This window comes from Lottia gigantea (assembly GCF_000327385.1).
Source record: "Lottia gigantea unplaced genomic scaffold LOTGIsca_50, whole genome shotgun sequence".
In the NCBI taxonomy this organism is placed as follows: domain Eukaryota; kingdom Metazoa; phylum Mollusca; class Gastropoda; family Lottiidae; genus Lottia; species Lottia gigantea.
The window spans coordinates 631,939-657,278 of record NW_008709716.1 but is presented as its reverse complement, the minus strand read 5'-3'; the positions used below and the strand labels follow the sequence as shown (position 1 = coordinate 657,278).

General features: G+C 31.9%; 4 protein-coding genes across 4 annotated transcripts; 2 read left to right on the top strand and 2 right to left on the bottom strand.

Annotated features, from left to right (window-relative positions):
- Positions 1–1,205: 1,205 nt before the first annotated feature.
- Positions 1,206–1,949, bottom strand: LOTGIDRAFT_125418 (hypothetical protein; the record flags this gene model as incomplete). Its single annotated transcript, XM_009062226.1, has 1 exon — positions 1,206–1,949. One exon carries the CDS (start codon positions 1,947–1,949, stop codon positions 1,206–1,208), a length of 744 nt encoding a protein of 247 aa, XP_009060474.1.
- Positions 1,950–2,141: 192 nt separating this feature from the next.
- Positions 2,142–2,810, bottom strand: LOTGIDRAFT_165217 (hypothetical protein; the record flags this gene model as incomplete). The annotated part of the gene is made up of 1 exon (XM_009062225.1): positions 2,142–2,810. A coding segment is annotated over one exon (669 nt), but the record flags the coding sequence as incomplete, so codon positions are not given.
- Positions 2,811–7,144: 4,334 nt separating this feature from the next.
- LOTGIDRAFT_125534 (hypothetical protein) lies at positions 7,145–16,189 on the top strand (the record flags this gene model as incomplete). The annotated part of the gene is made up of 13 exons (XM_009062224.1): positions 7,145–7,255; positions 7,447–7,518; positions 7,710–7,820; positions 10,167–10,262; positions 10,491–10,633; positions 10,899–11,019; positions 11,180–11,309; positions 11,875–12,034; positions 12,575–12,629; positions 12,857–12,985; positions 13,707–13,885; positions 14,066–14,125; positions 16,021–16,189. Coding segments are annotated over 13 exons (1,536 nt in total), but the record flags the coding sequence as incomplete, so codon positions are not given.
- A 6,851-nt stretch (positions 16,190–23,040) lies between these two features.
- Positions 23,041–24,183, top strand: LOTGIDRAFT_165215 (hypothetical protein; the record flags this gene model as incomplete). The annotated part of the gene is made up of 1 exon (XM_009062223.1): positions 23,041–24,183. The coding sequence occupies one exon, from the start codon at positions 23,041–23,043 to the stop codon at positions 24,181–24,183; it is 1,143 nt and encodes a 380-aa protein (XP_009060471.1).
- Positions 24,184–25,340: the final 1,157 nt, after the last annotated feature.

Sequence of the window (25,340 nt, the reverse complement as noted above, 5' to 3'; positions counted from 1 at the left end):
TAGCTGACTTTTCTACTTAGCTACCTAGAACATGTGTTGCATAACAATTATCAAGGTTTATGGATGCAAGCCACACAATCTAAAAACAAAACATCTGCAACAAATTGGTTTGTTAATACAGTGTATTGACCTGGAGACATGAGTATTTGATGTATGTATAGTCATGTCTGCTGTGTTATATTTATCAAGCAGTTTTAATGAGAGATATTTAACATCTGTTTAACTGACCTACTGACACTTTATCCTTAGTTCAATGGTACAGTAAGAAAATTAAAAAATTCTATTGATATTTCATGAGCAGACTAATACATGTTACACAATATATCATTGTGTTTGAAAATTATGAAAATTGAACAAAGTTTGTTCTCAATCCATATCAAAATTCAAATTCATTCTGTGGTATTTGATCTTGAAACATTTCTTTAATGAAATGGTGTTCAAAGTAATAAACAAACAAGAAAATGTTAATTTTACGATGCTTTAAAGAAGGGTTCCCTTATTTTCATTCATGAAAATGAAAATGCTAATACTTATATGAATAGAAAGTAGAGGTGTTCTGATGACTTGGAAAAATACCAGTTTGTCTCACATGTCAATAATTAATTCATACCGGTAATTAGCTAAATTAGAAGAGAATTACCAGCAGAATTCCAATAAGTGACGAATAAAAAAGGTCAAAAAGTCCTTTTTGTGTATCCAGACTGTACATACATGTACATTTATGATTGGTTAAAACCCTTAATTATATGCAATAAGAAGATAATGATATGATTAAGAATACATGGTTATTCATTAGAAACACCAATCAATCTAATAGTTTGCTTAATTTGACACTAAAAAAGGAGGAAACCCATCTTTAAAATAAGATATATGTAATAATGTGTTGGATATTCAACTAAGCTTATTTATTATGGATATCATTTTCAGAGTTGAAAAATAGAAAATGAAACAATCTTTTAGTGACATAAATATAAGGTCGGATAGGATGTTGTTAGTCATGAGTCAATTTCAATTTCATTTGAAAACACCTACAAGTAGATATCTCCAATTTACATATCAATTTAAAGGTTTTTTTTTTATGATCAATGCATTTTTATTAAAAGTTAGTTAAAAGGCACAATTATACTTTACAGTTGAGTACAGATGCTAGAATACATAGATTAAAGCTCAAAAGAAGGATAAATACAAACTGTAAGATTAAAGATTTACTTTCCAAACTGATTATTGACAACTTGATCAATGAAATTTCTCATGTTTCCAACATCTGTATAGACACCAGCTGCACCAGCACTAGCACATCCTGCTCCATAGGATACTACACCATACTGTACATATCTACCATTAATAGGACAGAATAAAGGACCACCAGAATCACCTTGACATGTATCAGCTCCTCCAATGACTGGACGTCCAGAACAGAGTTGTAGGTTAGGATTACTGGGTACCGTTTGAGAGAAATATCTGCTACAGTCGTATCCACTGTAGGTTGGGATGGTTGTTTCCTGGAGAATAGGTGATGTCTGACCACCTGTTGATGTTGTTCCCCAGCCAGCAGTTGTACATTGGGTTCCAGGAGGTAGTTTCTGTCCATCTCCAGCTTTAGCCAAACAGACTGGTTGAACACAGCTGTTCATTTGAAGTGGTTTGGCCAGTTTGATGATGGCAATATCATTCTCTTGTTCACCATTGGGTAAATCTCGATAGTTTGGGTGTTTTATGATAGCAGCGGCAGGGACGACCTGATCATTTGGTTCATTTGCATTTCTATAGTCATATTCACCAACATGTACTGATATTGTAGCAGGAGTGTTCTGTCCAACACAGTGTGCAGCAGTTACAACATGATAAGCATCAATGATACTTCCTCCACACATTGCTGATCCCATCCTCAATCTTGTCATCCATGGGTATTCACATTTTTCAGTTTGAACCCCACCAACAATTCTCATCTGATTCATTTTATCACTAAATTCTCCCATCCTTGTAGCAGGATTTGGTGTACTGATTCCACAGGTTTTTGTTGATGTGTTAGTTGTTGTTGGAGTTGGGGTAGGAGTTGGTGAAGGATTAGTCGGAGCTGTGTATGGTGATGGTACAGGTGTTGGAGATGAACCATATTGAGAACAGCATTGTTGGTAAACCTGATTACTGAGTACAGCTCCACTACAGTATTGAGCACTAGCTCTGAGTCTGTTGATGTAGCCACAATAGAAGGCAGTGGTTGATTGGCAGATGCTTGTTCCTGCTCTTTTCTGAGTTTCCTTAACCACAGATGGAGACTGTGTTGACAAGTAATTAATAGCATTATAGATATCGTTAATATTGCCATTTTCACCATCCCTTTGCATTCTCTGTACTGTGATTATTTTGATGATGGCATCTGCTGTATAACCTTGTCTAGCCAGGAATTGTGTTTGCTGCCACAACTGTTGATGTAGTTTAGGATCAGTAAAAGAAAATAGTTTCTGGTATGCTAATAAACCAGGTGACTGTATGAAATCTAGATTCCTTGTGTCTCTGCGTTTTCGTGTTTTTCCTGCAATTGTGTTGCAAACAAAATTATCATACATGCCCATTGGAAGATTTCCAAGAGTATTAGATGTCTGGGTATAAGGACTTGGTAGTGGTTGTGGTGATGGTTGTCCAAATCTATAGGGTGATGGTACTGGAGCAGGAGCTCTGTAGTAATTGTTGTAACTAGGAGCATAAGGTCGATATCCATAAGGAGTCGGTCTGTATCCATAAGGTTGGAATCCAAATTGACACGTGGCCACACATATTAAAGCTACAAAGATAATTTCCTTCAACATTTTACTTGTTTGGCTGTTGGAACTGAAGTCACTGTATATTTTAAAGTTGAAAGATTTTATGTTTTATGGTGGGTACAAAAACAGATGGTCATTTTTTGATGAAATGTTTTGTTCAAATAATTGCCAAACCTTTTCTCAAATGATATTCACTTCGTGACAAAAACAGTCTCTTATTATTCTTTTTAGTTATATTGATTTATGAATATTTTTTATTAAACTACTTTTTTACAATGTCATATTCAATAATCATTTACCTGTAATGGATCACCAAATACCCCTAAACTGATTTTGATTAAACCTTAAAAGGGTAAATTTGTCAACAAATAAGTTAAATTAGGAAACAGTTCCCTTTAACTTCAAAGACAAATTATACAAGTTTTGAAGTATTGAAAGAATGCCTTGCCTATAATGTAATTTGAATTTGTGCCTTGCAGTATTTAACTCAGTTAACCTGTATAGATTTGAAGAACAACTTTATTACAACTTTTCCTATAGAATTATCTTCATGTCTTCAACTTCATACTCTAGATTTATCAAATAATCAGGTAAATGTACTTCGTTTTACATTTATATCTTTAATTCTTTCATTAAACTTCTTTATTCTGGAATTATCAAAAAATCTTTTTATACGCCCACATGAAATGGGGGGCGTATATTGCTGTCACCTCATTCCGTCGGTCCGTCCGTCCACAATTGCTCGTAAACACTCTACAAGGCACAATTCTTGACTGATTTCGATGAAACTTGGAATGGTTGTTTGTAATCACCCAAAGATGAACCCTATTGAAAATCAGACGAATCGAAAAATATTTACTATGAGTTATTGCCCTTGTTCTTGAAACGCTCGTAAACACTCTAGACGGTGCAATTCATGACCGATTTTGATGAAACTTGGTATGAGTGTTTGTTATCACCCAAGGATAAACCCTATTGAAAATCAGAAAAATCGAAAAATATTTAGTATGAGTTATTGCCCTTGCTATTGAAAACGCGTTCAATTTTTAGCACGTAATCACTTTGATGAAACTTGGTGTGAATGTTCGTAATCACCCAAGGATGAACCCTATTGAAAATCAGAAGAATTGAAAAATATTTAGTATGAGTTATTGCCCTTGTCATTGAAACCGCTTTCAAATTTAGCTCTTAAAGTTAAACACTAAAAGGCATGATTCTTTCTGGATTTTGACAAAACTTGGTTTTATTATTCAGTCCTGAAGATTGAATATTTGCCTTCTAGAGTTTTCACGAGCTAAAGATTGAACACGTTTTCAAGAACTAGGGGAATAACTCATACTCAATATTATTCAGTATCACCCTAAAGAGTTCAAAAGAAGTGTATGACTGAAGGTTGAATATTTCATACAGGTGATTGTTACTGTACTGCTAAATATTAATGTTCAAAATCAAAGCTGCCAGTGGGCGTATATTACTTTGCCTGGCAAGCTATCTTTATATTTATGAATTTAGTTCCTTCATTGAACTTCTATCAAATGATCGCATATAATTTTAAAATTTTTTTCATAGTCACCTTTGAACTTGATTTGTCTTCTGTGTTTTTTTATGGAATGCAATGTATTTCTAAAATTTGTATTTTGAGATTCTTATAAAACACTAGGAAATACAAAAAGAGTTCATTGGAATAAAACCTTATTATTTTCTTGTGGGTTCTTTTTAATAGATAGAAGATTTAGGTGTAAAGAAGCCATATCCTGAACTTAATATAAAAACCTTTAAATTATCTTCAAATGGTTTAAAAGATTTTCCAAGATATTTGAACAAATTAATGCCGAAGTTGGAAAAATTGCGACTTGCAAAGTATGTCTGACTTAATAGTACAGTTGTCTATATCCATTTCTATCAACAAACTGATGTTAAGATCTAATTTAAAACCTAAGCAGTCAACTGACATTCTATACAGTGAAAAAGCCAACATTCAAGTGCATTTTTATACGCCCACATTATAATGTGAATGTATATTGTCATTGCCCTGTCCGTCCATCCACAATTGGCTTGTGAACACAATAGAAACTACAGTTTTTATCTGATTTTGATAAAATTTGGTGTGATTTATATTGATGAAATCTTGGTCAAGTTTGAATTTGATGATTTTTCGAACGGAATGAGTCGTGTACTTTGCCCATCATCAAAATTTGTTAGTTTGTGAGCGCGTTAGGGGTGAGAGTTTATGTCAGAATTTTATAAAAGTTTGTGTGTTAGATTATATGAACAATATCTTTGACAAATTAGATTTGTGACCCCTTTTGATATACTGAAAATTTTATGAGGGAAGTGGGCGTATCTTGCTAGGCAAACACTTGTTTTAGTTCTTTGAAGATTACTTTTCAAGTTTGACCATCTTTAAAAACTTTATCAATTTGAGACGGATTGTATAAGAGGCATAAACCATTTATTATTTTAGGAATGATTTAAAAGGTGCCCTAGATTTTCCACTTCAACTCACAGAAATAAGAAAATTAGATATTTCACATAATGATATTAGATCTATTGGTGATAAATTTCTTGTTGACTGTACCAAGCTAGAGTGTTTACAATTCTCCAATAATGGTCTAGGTGTGTCATTTTTATACGCCCACATGAAATGGGGGGCGTATATTGGCGTCACCCATGTCCGTCCGTCACCCCCGTCCCTCCGTCCACAATTGCTCGTAAACACTCTACAAGACACAATTCTTGACGGATTTTGACAAAACTTGGTATGAGTGTTCGTAATCACCCAAGGATGAACCCTATTGAAAATCAGAAGAATCGAAAAATATTAAGTATAAATTTTTGCCATTGTTTTTGAAAACGCGTTCAATTTTTAGCTCGTAAACACTGTAGAAGGGACAATTCTTTACGGATTTTAACGAAACTTGGCATGAGTGTTTGTAATCACCCAAGGATGAACCCTAATGAAAATCAGAAGAATCGAAAAATATTTAGTATGAGTTATTGCCCTTTTTTTTGAAAACGAGTTCAATTTTGAGCTCGTAAACACTCTAAAAGGGACAATTCTTGATGGATTTTGATGAAACTTGGCATGAGTGTTTGTTATCAACCAAGGATAAACCCTATTGAAAATCAGAAGAATCGAAAAATATTTAGTATGAGTTATTGCCCTTGTTCTTGAAAACGGGTTCAATTTTTAGCTCGTAAACACTCTAGAAGGCACAATTCTTGACGGATTTTGATGAAACTTGGTGTGAATATTCGTACTCACCCAAGGATGAACCCTATTGAAAATCAGAAGAATTGAAAAATATTTTGTATGAGTTATTGCCCTTGTTCTTGAAAACGCTTTCAAATTCAGCTCTTAAACACTAAAAGGCATGATTCTTGCTGGATTTTGACAAAACTTGGTTTTATTGTTCAGTCCCGCGCAGAAGATTGAATATTTGCCTTCTAGAGTATTCACGAGCTAAAGAATTGAACACGTTTTCAAGAACAAGGGAAATAACTCATACTCAATATTATTCAGTATCGCTCTAAAGAGTATGACTGAAGGTTGAATATTTCATACTGGTGATTGTTACTGTACTGCTAAATATTTTTATTCAAAATCAAAGCTGCTAGTGGGCGTATATTACATTGCCTGGCAAGCTATCTTTTATATTATATTTTGGTTACATTGTTTACAATACATTGTTTATGAATACAATTGTTGAGGCTTGTTCTAAGGGTGAGGCTAATATATTAGTAATTATCTGTGCAGAAAACTTCAGTAACTTTCCTCTCTATATACAGAGTAGATTGTGCAATAACCACAATTTAAACCTAGTTATAGCAGACCTAAGCACCTCCCACTCATTTATACTACAAAAGATCAAAGAAAATTCTTGATATCATGGTATAAGCTGTATTATACAATTCTTGTCAGATTACCCGACCTTGATGCTCATGAAATATAATTGAATCCTCAGGTTATGAATGTTGTTGATGTTTTTTATGATTTATTTTACAGAATATTTACCAAATGAAGCAATATCAGATAGTCTTTCAAGATTAAGTACAGTGATTTTATACAAAAATAGATTATCAACAAAGGAACCATTTTTTATCCCAAAATTCATTCTAGAACTTCCAAGGTTTATATTTTAATTAATAGGGTACATGTATTATTTAGAGTTTTAATTGAAAGGAGTATTAGATTTTATCAAACGTAATTTATTTACTACTAATTGATAGTGTCAGTATGTTTGTAATCTAGTTTATGTAAGTTATGAGTCAAAGGGTCTTTAAACTTTCAATATATACAAGACATAATTTATTAGTTTATTTTACATGTCTGTATGTAGGTGTATAGTGATTGAAAGGAGTTTTTTATTTATTTTAGTTTACGTACTATTGATTTAAGTGATAATAAGCTACTGGGATTACCAGCACCATTTTTATGGAAAACTCAACTATTAAAAGAGATATTTGTATCCAAAAATAATATAATCAAGGTAACATTATTTATGAACTTATGATGGACTTTAGGTCTACAGATTCACCAATACATTGATCTTTTGATAATTCAGTTCCCTATCATGGACCTTCCCGAATAAAAGATATAAAAATACTGATGTGGTCAAATTGTTGTAAATATCTTAAAGTTATATGAAACTTTTGAACAACTGCATCTGCTTTGTTTTAGATGAATTTAGATGGTGCTAAAAGTTGGAGTAAAGTGGAGAAATTTTATATTTCTCACAATAAACTCTCTGAGGTAGGAGAAAACTATCATATTTTACTGAATTTCACACTTTCGCTGTCTGTCCTAACCTTCATATATTACTGATCTGAAGATAGTATAAAATGGATAGATATACTGCTAGTTTCTATAGGTTCATCATTTGACATCAATATAGTTGAACATGAAAATTTCTTATTTCATTTCTCCTTTCATATTTATTTCAGTTACCAAAAGAGATTGGGTTATTGATATCACTACAAACATTTGATATAAGTCATAATAAATTATTGACTACCTTACCAGATGAACTTGGTAAATGTTCCAAATTATGGGAGGTAAGATATTAACTGAAGATCTTGATGCAGTACAACTAAATCAACAAATAAAAATGTTCAAAACTTAATGAAGTTAGAACTTGTGATTGGTTTATATTTTCATTATACTTTAAACTTTGATGTCATTCTTCTACATGACTTTAAGATCAAATCTAAAAATTGAATTAAATGAATATTGATCTCAAATGTAAGAAGATTTTTGTGTTTTTTGAACACTGCTGAGTGGCAATGGTGGCTGGAACATGTTTGGAAGAAGTTTTTATTGAATCAAATCTTATCAACTTGTGGTACAAATTAAATCGCCTTAAATAAATGACCATCAGCAAAACCAAGTTGCATGTTTACTTGTTAACTTCCCAATTATCCAGTACATTGATTATTGAACAGTTAAATCTGCAAGTGGAATAAAATTTTCTTCAGGTCTTTCTCTTTGTTGTTAGAAATTTCAAAGCTGGTAAAAATAATATTTTTGTCTTTGCTATAATCTTGAGGTCTTGAAATGTTTTAATATACCCACATGGATAGTATATTTATATTGTAGATGCCCCCAGGTGGATGTAGATTATCAGATAGTATATTTATATTGTAGATGCCTCATGATGGATGTAGATTATCTGATAGTATATTTATATTGTAGATGCCTCATGATGGATGTAGATTATCAGATAGTATATTTATATTGTAGATGCCTTGTGATTGATGTAGATTATCAGATAGTATATTTATATTGTAGATGCCTCATGATGGATATAGATTATCTGATAGTATATTTATATTGTAGATGCCATGTGATGGATGTAGATTATCAGATAGTATATTTATATTGTAGATGCCTCATGATGGATGTAGATTTTCAGATAGTATATTCATATTGTAGATGCCATGTGATGGATGTAGATTATCAGATAGTATATTTATATTGTAGATGCCTCATGATGGATGTAGATTTTCAGATAGTATATTCATATTGTAGATGCCATGTGATGGATGTAGATTATCAGATAGTATATTTATATTGTAGATGCCTCATGATGGATATAGATTATCAGATAGTATATTCATATTGTAGATGCCATGTGATGGATGTAGATTTTCAGATAGTATATTTATATTGTAGATGCCTCATGATGGATATAGATTATCAGATAGTATATTTATATTGTAGATGACTCATGGTGGATGTAGATTTTCAGATAGTATATTCATATTGTAGATGCCATGTGATGGATGTAGATTATCAGATAGTATATTTATATTGTAGATGCCTCACGATGGATGTAGATTATCAGATAGTATATTTATATTGTAGATGCCTCATGATGGATGTAGATTTTCAGATGGTATATTTATATTGTAGATGCCTCATGATGGATATAGATTATCAGATAGTATATTTATATTGTAGATGCCTCATGATGGATGTAGATTTTCAGATAGTATATTCATATTGTAGATGCCATGTGATGGATATAGATTATCAGATAGTATATTTATATTGTAGATGCCTCATGATGGATGTAGATTTTCAGATAGTATATTCATATTGTAGATGCCATGTGATGGATGTAGATTATCTGATAGTATATTTATATTGTAGATGCCTCATGATGGTTGTAGATTATCAGATAGTATATTTATATTGTAGATGCCTTGTGATGGATGTAGATTTTCAGATAGTATATTTATTTTGTAGATGCCTTGTGATGGATGTAGATTATCAGATGGTATATTTATATTGTAGATGCCCAATGATGGTTGTAGATTATCAAATGGTATTTTTATATTGAAGACGTCTCATGATGGATGTAGATTATCAAATGGTATATCTATATTGAAGATGCCTCCTGGTGGATGTAGATTTTCAGATAGTATATTTATATTGTAGATGTCTTGTGTGGTATATTTATATTGTAGATGCCATGTGATGGATGTAGATTATCAGATAGTATATCTATATTGAAGACGTCTCATGATGGTTGTAGATTATCTGATAGTATATTTATATTGTAGATGCCATGTGATGGATGTAGATTATCAGATAGTATATTTATATTGTAGATGCCTCATGATGGATGAAGATTATCAAATAGTATATTTATATTGTAGATGCCTCATGATGGATGTAGATTTTCAGATAGTATATTTATATTGTAGATGCCTTATGATGGGTGTAGATTTTCAGATAGTATATTTATATTGTAGATGCCTCATGATGGATGTAGATTATCTGATAGTATATTTATATTGTAGATGCCTCATGATGGATGTAGATTATCAGATAGTATATTTATATTGTAGATGCCTCATGATGGATGTAGATTATCTGATAGTATATTTATATTGTAGATGCCTCATGATGGATGTAATTTAGATTTATCAGATAGTTTATTAAAGGGTAGAGTTCGAGATCTTGTAGTATATCTTCATAATAGACTTAAAAAGGTAATCAATTACATACATTCCTACAGTGAATTATTACATTTGTGCTGTCACAATGCACAAAAAACAATGCTGGTTTTGAAGCTTCAGACTAAGCAATTCTTTTTAAATCAACAAGCTTTGTGCATGTCTGGTTTCTGTTTGATATAAGATATATCTTATGTCTTCCCTTCAATTAAATATAGACAACATTACATCAATATCCTAATACTCTTTCCCGTGTTTAAATAGGCTCAATATTATTATCGTATGAAGTTGATGGTGGTAGGTTTCGGAGGGCGTGGTAAAACAACTCTGCTTCGTGCTTTACGTAAGAAGTTTAAAGAAACGGCTGAAAATAGACCTACAGTAGGAGTTATTGTTGAAGATTGGAAGTGAGTTTATTACATACTGTATTTCATGATCTATAGTGATCTTTCAGTCAAGAATGTATTCATAATGAGAGACATTTAAGAGTGTTAGAACATGCAAATTTTCTTGGTTTATTATTATACATTATTATGCTCCAAAAACATCATTTAAAGTAGAAAAAAGTATATTGAAAAATAGAGAGAGGAGTTAATTCATGGCTTGCCGTTTATCAAACATTGTTGTGAAAATTTGCATGTTACATTTTTGTATTCAATTCATGTTATTCAGATATGAAAGACAAAGATTTGGCAAAAATGCCATGTATACTATAAGTACCTGGGATTTTGCTGGTCAAGAAGATTTTTACAGTACACATCAATGTTTTCTATCAAATAGAGCTGTTTATCTGGTTAGTAGAATATTAACAGACATAATTGTAGGAAGAAGATTAACCTCATACATATACAAACTTGTTCTCTGGGACATCATTATAATATCATTAATATCAATACATTGTTACTTGTTGAATAAAAGTCTATGGTATAGATCTTTGTGTACTGTGTCTTTAGGTAGTATATGATGTCACACGTGGTATAAGTGAAATAGACCAACTCCAGCCCTGGTTATCTAATATATTAGCCAGAGCACCTTTATGTCCTGTTATAACAGTAGGAACACATTATGATAAACTCAATCCAGGTATAGTAGATACATTTCATTCAAATTATAACTATATATATTTCATAATGTTGTGTGTAGGTTGACCAACAAGTGGTTAACTAGTGTCCAGTTAATAAAGACTACATGATTGTCACATGGTATGTAAGTCTGTGTAATTGGTTCGTATTTGCATCTGTGATCTGCAAGAGTATGTTTCCCCCTGGCCATTGAAGGTATTGTTGTATAGTATGTTCTTCCTTTAAATGAACTAGACTTAACTGTATTGTTGTTACCTTACAATAACATCATTGATCATAACAAACAATGTTAATTAGTTTGACTGTGATTACAATTAAAACTTTCACTATATCTTTTTCTTGAAAGAATAGAATGTTGGATTAAAACACTGATTCAACTCTGACAAATCATAATGATTGATGAATCTGAGTTTTGTCAGCTAGTAAAATAAAACATTAAGATTGCCATGTGACTTTTAATTGTAAAATAACAGTGTCAGTGGGGGCCTATTGACTTTTACCACCACCTAATATATTACTGTTCTTTAACTACATTGATTAACCACATTTTAACTGTAATTTTATAGCTGTATCTGATGAAGTGTTAGCTGAATTTGAAGAAAGATTACAATATTTATCTAATAAACCTGGATTTCCTCTTATTTCATTGAGAGCTATGGTAGATTGTTCTAAGGAAAATACTGAAATTGAAGAGTTAAGGAAAAGGTTGAAGGATATAATAGATAAGTATGTTTTCTATTGGATTAAATAGAATCTTACATTCCAGCCTCATTTTCACCAAAAAAAGAGCTCATTTTCTTCCATAGCCATTTTCACAAATAATATAGCTGCTTCAGTATGGCCAAGAAAGATGATACATTGCATTGATTTATTACCACTAATAGAAAACATGAGTTGATGTTAAATGAAGCAGTTGTCAAGAGCCTAATGTCATTTTACAATTATCTTTGCATGTGTTTTCTGTTTGTATCTATATGTTGTGTATCATTGGGTGTGTTTTCTGTTTGTATCTATATGTTGTGTATGTGTGTGTGTTTCCTATTTGTATCTATATGATGTGTATGTGTTCTCTATTTGTGCCTATATATTGTGTGTGTGTTTCCTATTTGTATCTATGTGTGTGTATGTGTGTGTGTTTCCTATTTGTATCTATATGTTGTGTTGTATACTGGTATATGTTTGTGTTTCCTATTTGTATTTATTTGCGTTCGAGATTGCCCGTACAAGGATAAGAAAGATTTATTATCATTATTATCTTTTTTTTAGTTTTAAAGTAAAAGGAAAGTTAGTTATGGGTCAGAAGATACCAGCAAGCTATGTGGTAAGTACTTTATTTAAGGAATGTTCATGTTGCATTTTTCAGAGGTTATTGTGAAGAGATTGTCTCTGTAGCAGCAGATTGGAAGGGGCTATATGAAAGAGTATTTTCAAAAGTATAATCAATCAATTTTATATCATTCAATATTCATTCATGTTACTGTTAACTTTTATACTAAAATGAATAATTATTTCTCACATATTATCTGTATTATATATGATATTTTATAGAAATTATCAGAACTCTTATCTGAAGAAGGTAAAAGTTGTGAAAATAATTTACCAGTATTACGTAGAAATCAAGTTTTGAAACTGGTGCAGAAGGCTGGTTTAGATTTAGATGAAGATGAATTACCTCAAGTAAGTTTGTGTCATATTTATCTGGTGATTTTTGTGTTATTCAAGAAAAATCATATGATAACATGAAAAGAAAATATACTTTGATATGAACATATAAAAGAAAACTATGAACACAGAAATATGAAATATTTTAAATCTTACAAAAATTAATGTAATCTAAAGCATCTGACTATGTCGATTCTCCAAATGAGATATGAAATCACAAACTGGCATGATCTGCCTTAATTCAGTATTTATTATGGTAGAGCTCAATTTTAATTATGATTTTTGTTTGAACCTAAGTGCTAAAATATGTATACTGATGATATCATTAGATAGGCATAACTGCTAGGGGTCATTCTTCAACCACAACCTTTATATATATATATACACGATATAATTGACGATAAGTGAGTAGATGTTGAATTATACAGTGTCGGGACCACTGATTAGTATCGTTATTCGGAATACACAGAGTGTCCGAGTACTTAAACTTTTTAAACTAGACTAAGAAGGAAATCAATCAGGACCAGAAAATGATGTCGGATTACGCAGAATGTCGGAATACTCAGATGTCTGATATCACAGAGTACACTGTATAAGTATAGTAGGTTATTTCTGATGCACAATATTATAGGTAATGTCTCCCTGAAGATACTAACTGAAACATGTAGAAGATAAAAGTTTAGTGTAATTTTGTTATTTTCTTAACTTATAGGTATTATTTACTTATCTATTTCAGGCCATAAATTTTCTCCATGAAACTGGAGTATTATTACATTATAATGAATCAGCTCTACTTCTACGTGATTTTTATTTTATAAATCCTGGTTGGTTATGTAGGATGATGGCGCAAATCGTTACTGTACCTCAAATTAATCCCTTTATTAGTCCCGAAGGTGTAAGTATACTAAGGAAAAAGTCTTCACATAACATAGATTGCAAACTGATTCATAACCTATGAGTTGAAGACACTCATTGGGCTAAAGGTATATGTAGGCAATTAATTTTTTTTCTCTTCTGTATAACCATATTGTATATTCTGTAGATAATGAAGAAAGAATCAGCTAAATGGTTGTTTACTGGTAAAGCTATCGATAGAGAAACCAAGTTTACTTTTCCTCATCATATGATACCACAATATCTTAAACTATTAGAAAAGTAGGCCTATGTATCATTATTATTTCAATTATACATACCCCAATATCTGAAACTATTAGAAAAGAATGTATCTTTATTATTTCAATTATACTTACCTAAATATCTGAAACTATAAGAAAAGTATGTATTTTAATAATTTCATTGATACATACCCCATTAGCAGAAACTATCAGAAAAGTATGTATCATTGTTATTTCACTGATACATACCTCAATATCTGAAACTATCAGAAAAGTATGTATCATTATTATTTCAATTATACATACCTAAATATATAAAGCTATTAGAAAAGTAAGTATCTTTATTATTTTAATCTTATATACCTCAATATCTGAAACTATTAGAAAAGTATGTATTTTGATTATTTCACTGATACATACCTCAATATCTGAAACTATTAGAAAAGTATGTATTTTGATTATTTCACTGATACATACCTCAATATCTGAAACTATTAGAAAAGTATGTATTTTGATTATTTCACTGATACATACCTCAATATCTGAAACTATTAGAAAAGTATTATCTTTACTATTTCACTGATACAAACCTCAATATCTGAAACTATTAGAAAAGTATGTATCCTTACTATTTCACTGATACATACCTCAATATCTGAAACTATTAGAAAAGTATTATCCTTACTATTTCACTGATACATACCTCAATATCTGAAACTATTAGAAAAGTATGTATCCTTACTATTTCACTGATACATACCTCAATATCTGAAACTATTAGAAAAGTATTATCTTTATTATTTCACTGATACATACCTCAATATCTGAAACTATTAGAAAGGTATGTATCCTTACTATTTCACTGATACATACCCCAATATCTGAAACTATTAGAAAAGTATTATCTTTATTATTTCACTGATGCAAACCTCAATATCTGAAACTATTAGAAAAGTATTATCTTTATTATTTCACTGATACATACCAAACTATCTCAAATGATTAGAAAAGTATTATCATTATTATTTCACTGATGCAAACCTCAATATCTGAAACTATTAGAAAAGTATTATCTTTATTATTTCACTGATACATACCAAACTATCTCAAATGATTAGAAAAGTATTATCCTTACTATTTCACTGATACATACCTCAATATCTGAAATTATTAGAAAAGTATTATCCTTACTATTTCACTGATGCAAACCTCAATATCTGAAATTATTAGAAAAGTATTATCCTTACTATTTCACTGATACATACCTCAATATCTGAAACTATTAGAAAGGTATGTATCCTTACTATTTCACTGATACATACCTCAATATCTGAAACTATTAGAAAGGTATGTATCCTTACTATTTCACTGATGCAAACCTCAATATCTGAAACTATTAGAAAAGTATTATCTTTATTATTTCACTGATACATACCAAACTATCTCAAATGATTAGAAAAGTATTATCCTTACTATTTCACTGATACATACCTCAATATCTGAAATTATTAGAAAAGTATTATCCTTACTATTTATCCTTACTATTTCACTGATACATACCTCAATATCTGAAATTATTAGAAAAGTATTATCTTTATTATTTCACTGATGCAAACCTCAATATCTGAAACTATTAGAAAAGTATTATCCTTACTATTTCACTGATACATACCTCAATATCTGAAATTATTAGAAAAGTATTATCTTTATTATTTCACTGATACATACCTCAATATCTGAAATTATTAGAAAAGTATTATCCTTACTATTTCACTGATACATACCTCAATATCTGAAATTATTAGAAAAGTATTATCTTTATTATTTCACTGATACATACCTCAATATCTGAAATTATTAGAAAAGTATTATCCTTACTATTTCACTGATACATACCTCAATATCTGAAACTATATTATTTGTTTTGACTATTAGATTTGAAATAGCCTTACCAAGAAATAATGATGAACTTATGATACCATGTAGATTACCAGCATCCAAACCTACACTTAAATTAAATGTACATTCTTTACCTAAAATTGGTATGTTTCTAGTTTATTTCTTATTGAATACAGGACTGTACAAGTACAAGTCTATCTCGTAGACTAGAAATGTAGTACTTGCAGTACTAAACATAAAGGCCAGTTTTTTTATCAAGCTTCTGTGTTGTGTATTGAATTTTAATAGTTTTTTTTTATGATATCAGAATGCAGTATATTAATTGATACCTATAACTATTGTATTTTAATACAAGAATAATCCTTATAAAGGGCAATCTCTATTGAATACTGGTATGTAAATGGTTGTTTCAGAAAAGATTCAGCGTGTTTATGTCATGCCCTCAGCACCTATTGGTTTTTGGTCTAGATTAATAACCAGACTAGTTGTATTTTCCCATAGTGCAGTAGCTGAGGTAAGAAACAGTGTATTTCTTACCATTCAGATACTTAGTTTTTTCTATTATTTTCTATCTATATGTTGATTCTCAATGTAGATTGAATTTACCTAAATACCACATGAGTGTGTGTCCCACACCTAAGCACAAGTTTTTACTGATCTATTTTAAACACAAGTTTTTACTGATTTAATTTTATAAAAATGTCCATTAGTTTAGTACTTTAATTTTTATTGTTAACTATTTAGATATTGTTACAATTACATGGTGAACCTATATTACAATATTGGAGAGAGGGTATATTTGTAGCTTGGCATAAAGTAAGTTTTTCATTTTACAAAGGCAATGGCTTGAGCCTATTGTCAATTCCATGGAGGGATTTTAATATGCATAGCTAATTATAAGTGCTTGGGACCATGGTATTGTCCGATCAGAATGACCAAATTTGAAAGGACCATTTAAACCCATGTAGAGATCAAATGCCAACCCTTAGGCTAATCAACAAGCATGTAACTGGCCTAGCCAAAGCTGTAAATAATATGTTATTACTTTCAGTATGCCTATTTTTTGGTTGATTGTATAAAGAATGAAGATGAAGAATTGCATATTACAGTTCCCTCATCAACTTATGGTTATAGGTAATAGTAGAACTCATTGTTTAAACTGCTTTAACAATTATTATTGTTATTCTCTATTAGCTATTCAAAACAAAAAGTTGCGAGACAAATTTCATAACCAGAATTTATCATATTAACCCTCATGTTTACAAATACAGTGCAACTTCCGTATGTCTTTCTCAAGTCACTACCAGTAAGGCAGTATTTTGACTATTTTAGATTATTAGGATATCTTGTTGATCATGTTGATGCACTAGTAGATGAATGGTATCCAGGTCTAACTGGGGTTGATCCATTATTAGGTAGAGAGTTACTACAGAAATTTGCCTTGTGTCATGTTTGTCAAGGTAAGTGATCTGTTTGCTGTATTTGTTTCTGTTTTTGAAATAAACCTATTTTGTTCACATCAATAGATTTTTATACGCCCACACGTAAGTATGGGCGTATATTGTGGTTGCCCCTGTCGGTCTGTCTGTCTGTCCGTCCGTCGGTCTGTCAGTCTGTCGGTCCGTCCGCTCACTCTACAGGCTATAATTCTCTATAGATTCTTCTGATTGTTTGTATGTGTGTCAATATCATTATGAAGATGTGCACTATTGAATTTGGTGATGATCCAATGATTTTCTTTAGAGATATCGCTTAAAACTCTGATTTCGCTTTCGTTTTTCTTTACTTTTTTGCCTTGTGCTCTCTCCACAGGCTACGAATCCCCATACATTCTTTTGATCTTTTGTATGTGTGTCAATATCATTATGAAGATGAAAACTCTGATATCGCGTTCGTTTTTTTCACTTAATTTGCTTGTGCCCACCCTAAAGACTACAATTCTCTATAGATTCCTTTGATCTTTTGTATGTGTGTCAATATCATTATGAAGATGTGCACTAATGAATTTGGTTGTTTAATGATTTTCTTCAGAGATATCGCATAAAAATCTGATATTTAGCTCTTTATCAAGCTGCTGGTGGGCGTATTCACTTGCGAGACTTGTCGTAAGCCTATGTTTTAACTAAGGCTCCATAAATATGTCTACTGTTGAGATGTTACAAGCACGACTGGCATGCTCACACCACTCAAAAACTCTAGGACTTGGATTATCTATAAAGGCAATTCATAGTAAAATCTAGATGGATTATCTAGTTTCATAGCAGTGAGTTGTCATTGTCTGATCCACTTTTGAGCTGATAGGACATTTGTATATTCCACAGTTGTGTATATAATTGGCCGGATAGGAAATTTGTAATAATGTTTAATTCTAGGAACACCAATGAGATTTTTGCTGTCTAGAATAATTATTCAATCAGAAACTAGTGATGAAATAATGTGTCCTCAACATGAGGGTAATATACCACTGAAACATCTGGTGAATATAATATATTGATATGAACATTATTCAATATGCACTAGAAAAGCGCAAGGACTGTTGATTACAAGTTAAGAAAGGCTCAAAGATTTAAACTCTTGCATTTCTTGGCATAGATGAAGATAATACCTGGTCTCCTACCGTCAGTAATGCATTGAAAAAGGGAAGACTGATATAGCTGTCCTCATGAAATGTCTGTGCATACTGAAAGTTGCTTGTTTGTAAAATGTGAAATGTATTATTTCATTTACAGGCCCCTGATGTAATGTTAACAGATCTAGAAAGTCATTTTCAGCTTGATTATGATCAGTTTAACTTCAGAAAAAGGTAAGTCTCTGTATATACAGTGTACTCTGTGATATCCGACATCTGCGTATTCCGACATTCTGCGTAATCCGACATCATTTTCTGGTCCTGATTGATTTCCTTCTTAGGCTAGTTTAAAAAACTCTGAGTACACCGACACTCTGTGTATTCCGAATTACGATACTACTCATTTTTGTTTTGTTTCCTGGTGTTTCTTTCTGAAAATTTAATCAGTATAATCAGTGAGTCTAATGTTTTTCACAGTACAGAGAATGAATTGGGTGATGGTAGTTTTGGTTCAGTGTTTAAAGCTGTATATAAAAACAAGGTACTATATGTTCACTTTAACATATTTGATAAAACGATTTTTTATGGGCGTATATTGTGGTTGCTCCTGTCGGTCCGTCGGTCCGTTCACATTTACCTCGTGCTCACTCTACAGGCTATAATTCTCTATAGATTCTTTTGATCTTTTGTATGTGTGTCAATATCATTATGAAGTTGTGCACTATTGAATTTGGTGAGGATCCGATGATTTTGTTTAGAGATATCGCATAAAACTCTGATATCGTGTTTTTTAACTTTTTTGGCTCGTGCTCACTCTACAGGCTACGATATAGAGTTTGTTTTACAGTTCACATTTAGCTCTTTATCAAGCTACTGGTGGGCGTATTCACTTGCAAGACTTGCCGCAAGCCTATGTTTTTAATGTTTGTTCAAATGTGATGATGTACTGTATTTGATGAATTTCACTTCAAACATTATTTTTCAGGAATTGTCTTCTAATAATTCACCAATAGGTTTAACAAATGATCTATTTATATTTCATAGTCTGAAATGATCTGTACAATCAAAGTGTTGTAATTGAGCTTGTAATTAATCTATTCACAACATGATAGAGTATATTATTGATTGAATTTTTCAGCCTGTAGCTGTGAAAATATTTAATACTGTTGGAGATATACATCCACATAAACTATTACGTCAGGAGGTACTGTCTTAGCTTTTTTTATTGCTAAAATAGATAATAAACCAAATTGTGTTATTTTAATAGTGGGAACTAAAACAGATTGATGTCAAAAATGTTAATAAATTTTGTATTGAAACTAGCACAGAATTTCATGAAATATAAGATTAGATAAGATAGTTATGTTAGTCTTTAATACCTGCATCAGATGCAAGAAAATTTGTGATAAAATTTAATGGAATTCTCTTGAATAATACCCGTTTTCTGGCAAGTCATGACATTTTTTTATCCATGTATTTCAGGTGAATATATTACAGAGATTAAATCATCCTAATGTATTAACATTAACAGCTGTTGGTTTACGTCCTGATAGACTTATTGTGTTAGAGTTAGCACCACTTGGCTCATTAGGCTCTATATTACGTAATAATACATCACTTAGTCGTTTATTACATCTTAAAATTGCTACCCAGGTAGGAACAGTTCTCATAGTATTAATGTTTCATTCTGAAAACTTTTGTTTTATATAGACTGGTGAAATCTGTGTTCCTATTGACCATCAATTGTAATGTTTTGCTTCTTTTGCTGTTCATGCTTGTTATCTTGATATTTGTTTAACAAGCAAGTGAGTTTCAATATAAATCTAGAAGTAATGGTAATGAATTTGTGTTATATAGGTCTGTGAGGGTATGGCATATTTACATAAATTAATGGTAGTTTATAGAGATATGAAACCAGATAATGTTTTGATATATAGCCTGTCGCCAGGAGCTAAGGTAATTAAATTTTAATTGAAAACAGGCCTACATACTAGATATGATTGTTTGTTTTCATAAAACTGAATTGTTATCTTTGTATTAAGGTAAATGCTAAAATATCAGATTATGGTATATCAAGATTTACTACACTCTATGGTTTAACAGCTCAAGAAGGTTCTCCTGCATACAGAGCACCAGAAGTTATAAAAGGAGAAACCTATTCATTTCAGGTACAAATACTTCACTTGTTATTTTACAACAACTACTTGTAAGTCTATCCCTTTTCAATTATATCATGAAGATAGTCTTTGAAATGAATACTATTACATGTTTGGCACTTTCTATCACAAAGGATTATATACAAGACCATTTCCTGAAGAAAAATGTCTAATTCTGCAAATTTTCTTATGTAAAAGTGTTGATAATGTATTTTAAGGCTGATATTTTTTCATTTGGTATAACTGTCTATGTTATGGTAACTGGAGGTCAACATCCTTTTGATGAATATGAGTTTAGTTCAGAAATGGATAAAGCTTTTGCAGAGGTTAGTATTAATTAAATATACATATTCTGCTTCTTACTTAACATAATCAGACCAATGTTCATGTGTGCTACAGGCTGTGTAATTTAAGCTAATTGTCTGGCAAATTCCCATCTTAGCATACTGCTAGTCATTGCACATCTACTTTAGCCCAGGAGCTGAAAAGGCAGCATATAAAATTCCATTTGATTGTATTTCATTTGTAAATGACAAATCTCTTATTGAGGCCATTTTTATTTTTTTAGAATTTACCAATACCACCCATAACTAAGAGAGGATGTAAACCATGGCCTGATATGCAGGAATTGATCAATCAATGTTTACATCAAGTACCAGATTATAGACCTCAGGTATGTTATAATCAGTGTTTACATCAACCATCAGATTATAGACCCCAGGTATGTTATAATCAGTGTTTTACATCAAGCATCAGATTATAGACTTCAGGTATGTTATAATCAGTGTTTACATCAACCATCAGATTATAGACCCCAGGTATGTTATAATCAGTGTTTTACATCAACCATCAGATTATAGACCCCAGGTATGTTATAATCAGTGTTTACATCAAGCATCAGATTATAGACCTCAGGTATGTTATAATCAGTGTTTACATCAACCATCAGATTATAGACCCCAGGTATGTTATAATCAGTGTTTTACATCAAGCATCAGATTATAGACCCCAGGTATGTTATAATCAGTGTTTTACATCAAGCATCAGATTATAGACCCCAGGTATGTTATAATCAGTGTTTACATCAAGTATCAGATTATAGACCCCAGGTATGTTATAATCAGTGTTTTACATCAAGCATCAGATTATGACCCCAGGTATGTTATAATCAGTGTTTACATCAACCATCAGATTATAGACCCCAGGTATGTTATAATCAGTGTTTTACATCAAGCATCAGATTATTGACCCCAGGTATGTTATAATCAGTGTTTTACATCAAGCATCAGATTATAGACCCCAGGTATGTTATAATCAGTGTTTTACATCAAGCATCAGATTATAGACCTCAGGTATGTTATAATCAGTGTTTTACATCAAGTATCAGATTATAGAGCCCAGGTATGTTATAATCAGTGTCTACATCAAGTATCAGATTATAGACCCCAGGTATGTTATAATCTGTGTTTACATCAAGCATCAGATTATAGACCCCAGGTATGTTATAATCAGTGTTTACATCAAGCATCAGATTATAGACCCCAGGTATGTTATAATCAGTGTTTTACATCAAGCATCAGATTATAGACCCCAGGTATGTTATAATCAGTGTCTACATCAAGCATCAGATTATAGACCCCAGGTATATTATAATCCGTGTTTACATCAAGCATCAGATTATAGACCCCAGGTATGTTATAATCAGTGTTTACATCAAGCATCAGATTATAGACCCCAGGTATGTTATAATCAGTGTTTTACATCAAGCATCAGATTATAGACCCCAGGTATGTTATAATCAGTGTCTACATCAAGCATCAGATTATAGACCCCAGGTATATTATAATCCGTGTTTACATCAAGCATCAGATTATAGACCCCAGGTATGTTATAATCAGTGTTTTACATCAAGCATCAGATTATTGACCCCAGGTATGTTATAATCCGTGTTTACTGATAAACTATTAACATTGATTTATTCTTATACTTACCGTCATTCCATGTTTTGTATATTTGGTTTTGCCTAATTGAGCATGCGCATTGTTATGTTGTTTTATGTTATGGCGCTTGATATGAGCCTGAATAAATGTGTGAACTGAAAAGTGATTTTGGATGAATTTAACATGGTACCAGAGCGTGGTTGCTTTTCAAAATAGTAGCGTAAACTATTTATAGTGACACTGAAGCGTAAATTTGTGTTTTAATGACAACAAAATTTTTTTTTGAATTTTTAATGAACTGTTTGATCGGTTAGTGAAAAACCGGAAGTAAATGTTTTTAGCGGAAGTCGTAAAAAGTTGGCGGTAAAGTTGATAAAATTTTGCTGTAAAAATGAGTATGAAAGTCAATCCACCAGTCCTCTCAAATGACAAGACTTATGAAAGATACAAACAAGAATTATTGGCGCGGCATGAAATTACCAATTTAGAAAAAGGCAAACAGGGTATAGCTGTAGCACTATTTCTTATTGAACAAGAGAAACTGCGAATTCGAGAACGTTTTTTTGATGAGCTTACTACGGACCAATTAAAGGCTGAGGATGGTTTAACAGTGTTGATAACATTTTTAGATAAACATCTAGGGAAAGATGAGTTAGTTGATAGCCTTGAAGATTTCAAGCGGAAAGAAACTCAATCCATAACAGAATATATCTCAGATTTTGATTCAAAGTACTCTAAGATAGTGAAGAAAAATATGACTCTGTTACCAGAGATTTTGGCTTTTAAATTACTGAAATGTGCTAATATTAGTAAAGATGAGCGCATGTTAGTTTTAACAGGCATGAACTACGAACGCAAAGATACCTTATATGAACAAGCCAAAGTTTCATTAAAGAAATTTAAAGGTTCTGCAAGTGGTGGAAAAGACTCATTAGAAAATAGTAGTGATCTTAAGTTAGAACCAACCTTCTTGGCAGAGAATGAAGAAGTTCTTGCAGCAGCGGGATACTATAAGTTCAATTCTAATCGTGGTAATGGTGGTCAGTATCATCGTGGTAACAGCAATTATTCTTTCAGACCAAATAGAGGAAGATCTTCAGGTAGTAACTTGAGAGGTAGGGGTTATGACAGATCTGAAAAGCACATGAATCCCAAATCATTTAATGGCAAAACATTGACATGCCACGCTTGTGGATCTTACAGACACTTATTAAAAGATTGTTCCCACAGCTATGAAAATCGAAATGCACATGGTGATTCTAAAGAAGCATTTATATCTGACAATGAGGTTTTATTGACGATGAATAACTTTGAAAATGTAATAATGTACACTGGTTATGATAAACAGGACGTGAGTCATTTGGGGAAAGAATCGCAACATAGTGCAGTAATAGATACAGCCTGTTCAAGTACTGTTAGTGGCATGCATTGGTATGAAACTTTTTTGAGTACATTCCCTGAAAACAAACAGAAAGAAATTAAAGAGTTTAAAGGCACGAAGTGGTTTAAATTTGGAAATGCTTGCAGTCTATGAAGTGTGTGCATGTCCCCTGTGTTATTGCTGGTCATCAGTTTGTTTTGGAAATTGATGTGGTAAATTCCAATATTCCTTTACTATTGAGTTTAAAAACTTTGAAAAATGCCAACGTCAAATTGGATCTTGAGCACGATGAAGCTGAAATCTTTGGGAAGAAATGTGCATTGGACTTCACATCCAGTGGTCATTATTGTATTCCGATTGCCAGTGACACACCTATAGAGGAAGTTTTTAGTAGACTTAAGGCTTTGGATAAACTTCATCGTCAGTTTGCCCATCCTTCAAAGTTACGCTTGGAGGGCTTACTTACAGATGCTGGAGTTTGGGATAAAATTTATTCTGCAGAATTGGACCAACTGTATAAAAAATGTCAGACATGTAAACTTTTTGCTAAAACTCCTGCAAGACCTGTTGTTAGTATGCCTATGGCTCGTACCTTTAATGAATGAGTAGCTATGGATTTAAAAATTTTGAAAGGTGGCAGATATATTCTTCAAGTGGTGGATATGTTTTCAAGATTAACTGTATCTGTCTTTGCTCAAAGTAAACAACCTAAAGAAATTGTTGATGCTGTGCTGAAACATTGGGTAGCTGTTTGGGGTCTTATGGAAGGTGTCTTATTTGACAATGGGGGCGAATTCAGTAATAATCTCATGCGCGAAGTGGCCAGTATTTTGGGTATTGAAATTTGTACTACACCTGCAGAGAGTCCTTGGTCTAATGGTGTGTGTGAAAGAAATCATCATGTTACAGACCGAATGCTTGAAATTTTAACTGATGACAATCCTAATGCTGATAGCACTACTCTCCTGGCTTGGGCTAATATGGCAAAAAATTCATTGCAAATGTGGAATGGATTTAGTAGTTATCAAATTGTTCAAGGAAAGAATCCTAACCTTCCTAATATTTTGAGCGGTAAAATCCCTTATATCCATGGATCTACATCAAGTGATGTTCTTCTGAAACATTTAAATGCTCTACATTCCTCCAGAAAAGCTTTTATGCAAAGTGAATGTGATGAAAAAATTAGACGAGCTCTGAGACACCAGATCCGAGCAGTAGAAGAACATTTCAAACCAGGTGACTCTGTGTTTTATAAACGGGAAGGTCATAATAAGTGGTTGGGTCCTGCCAAGGTTATATTTCAAGATGGT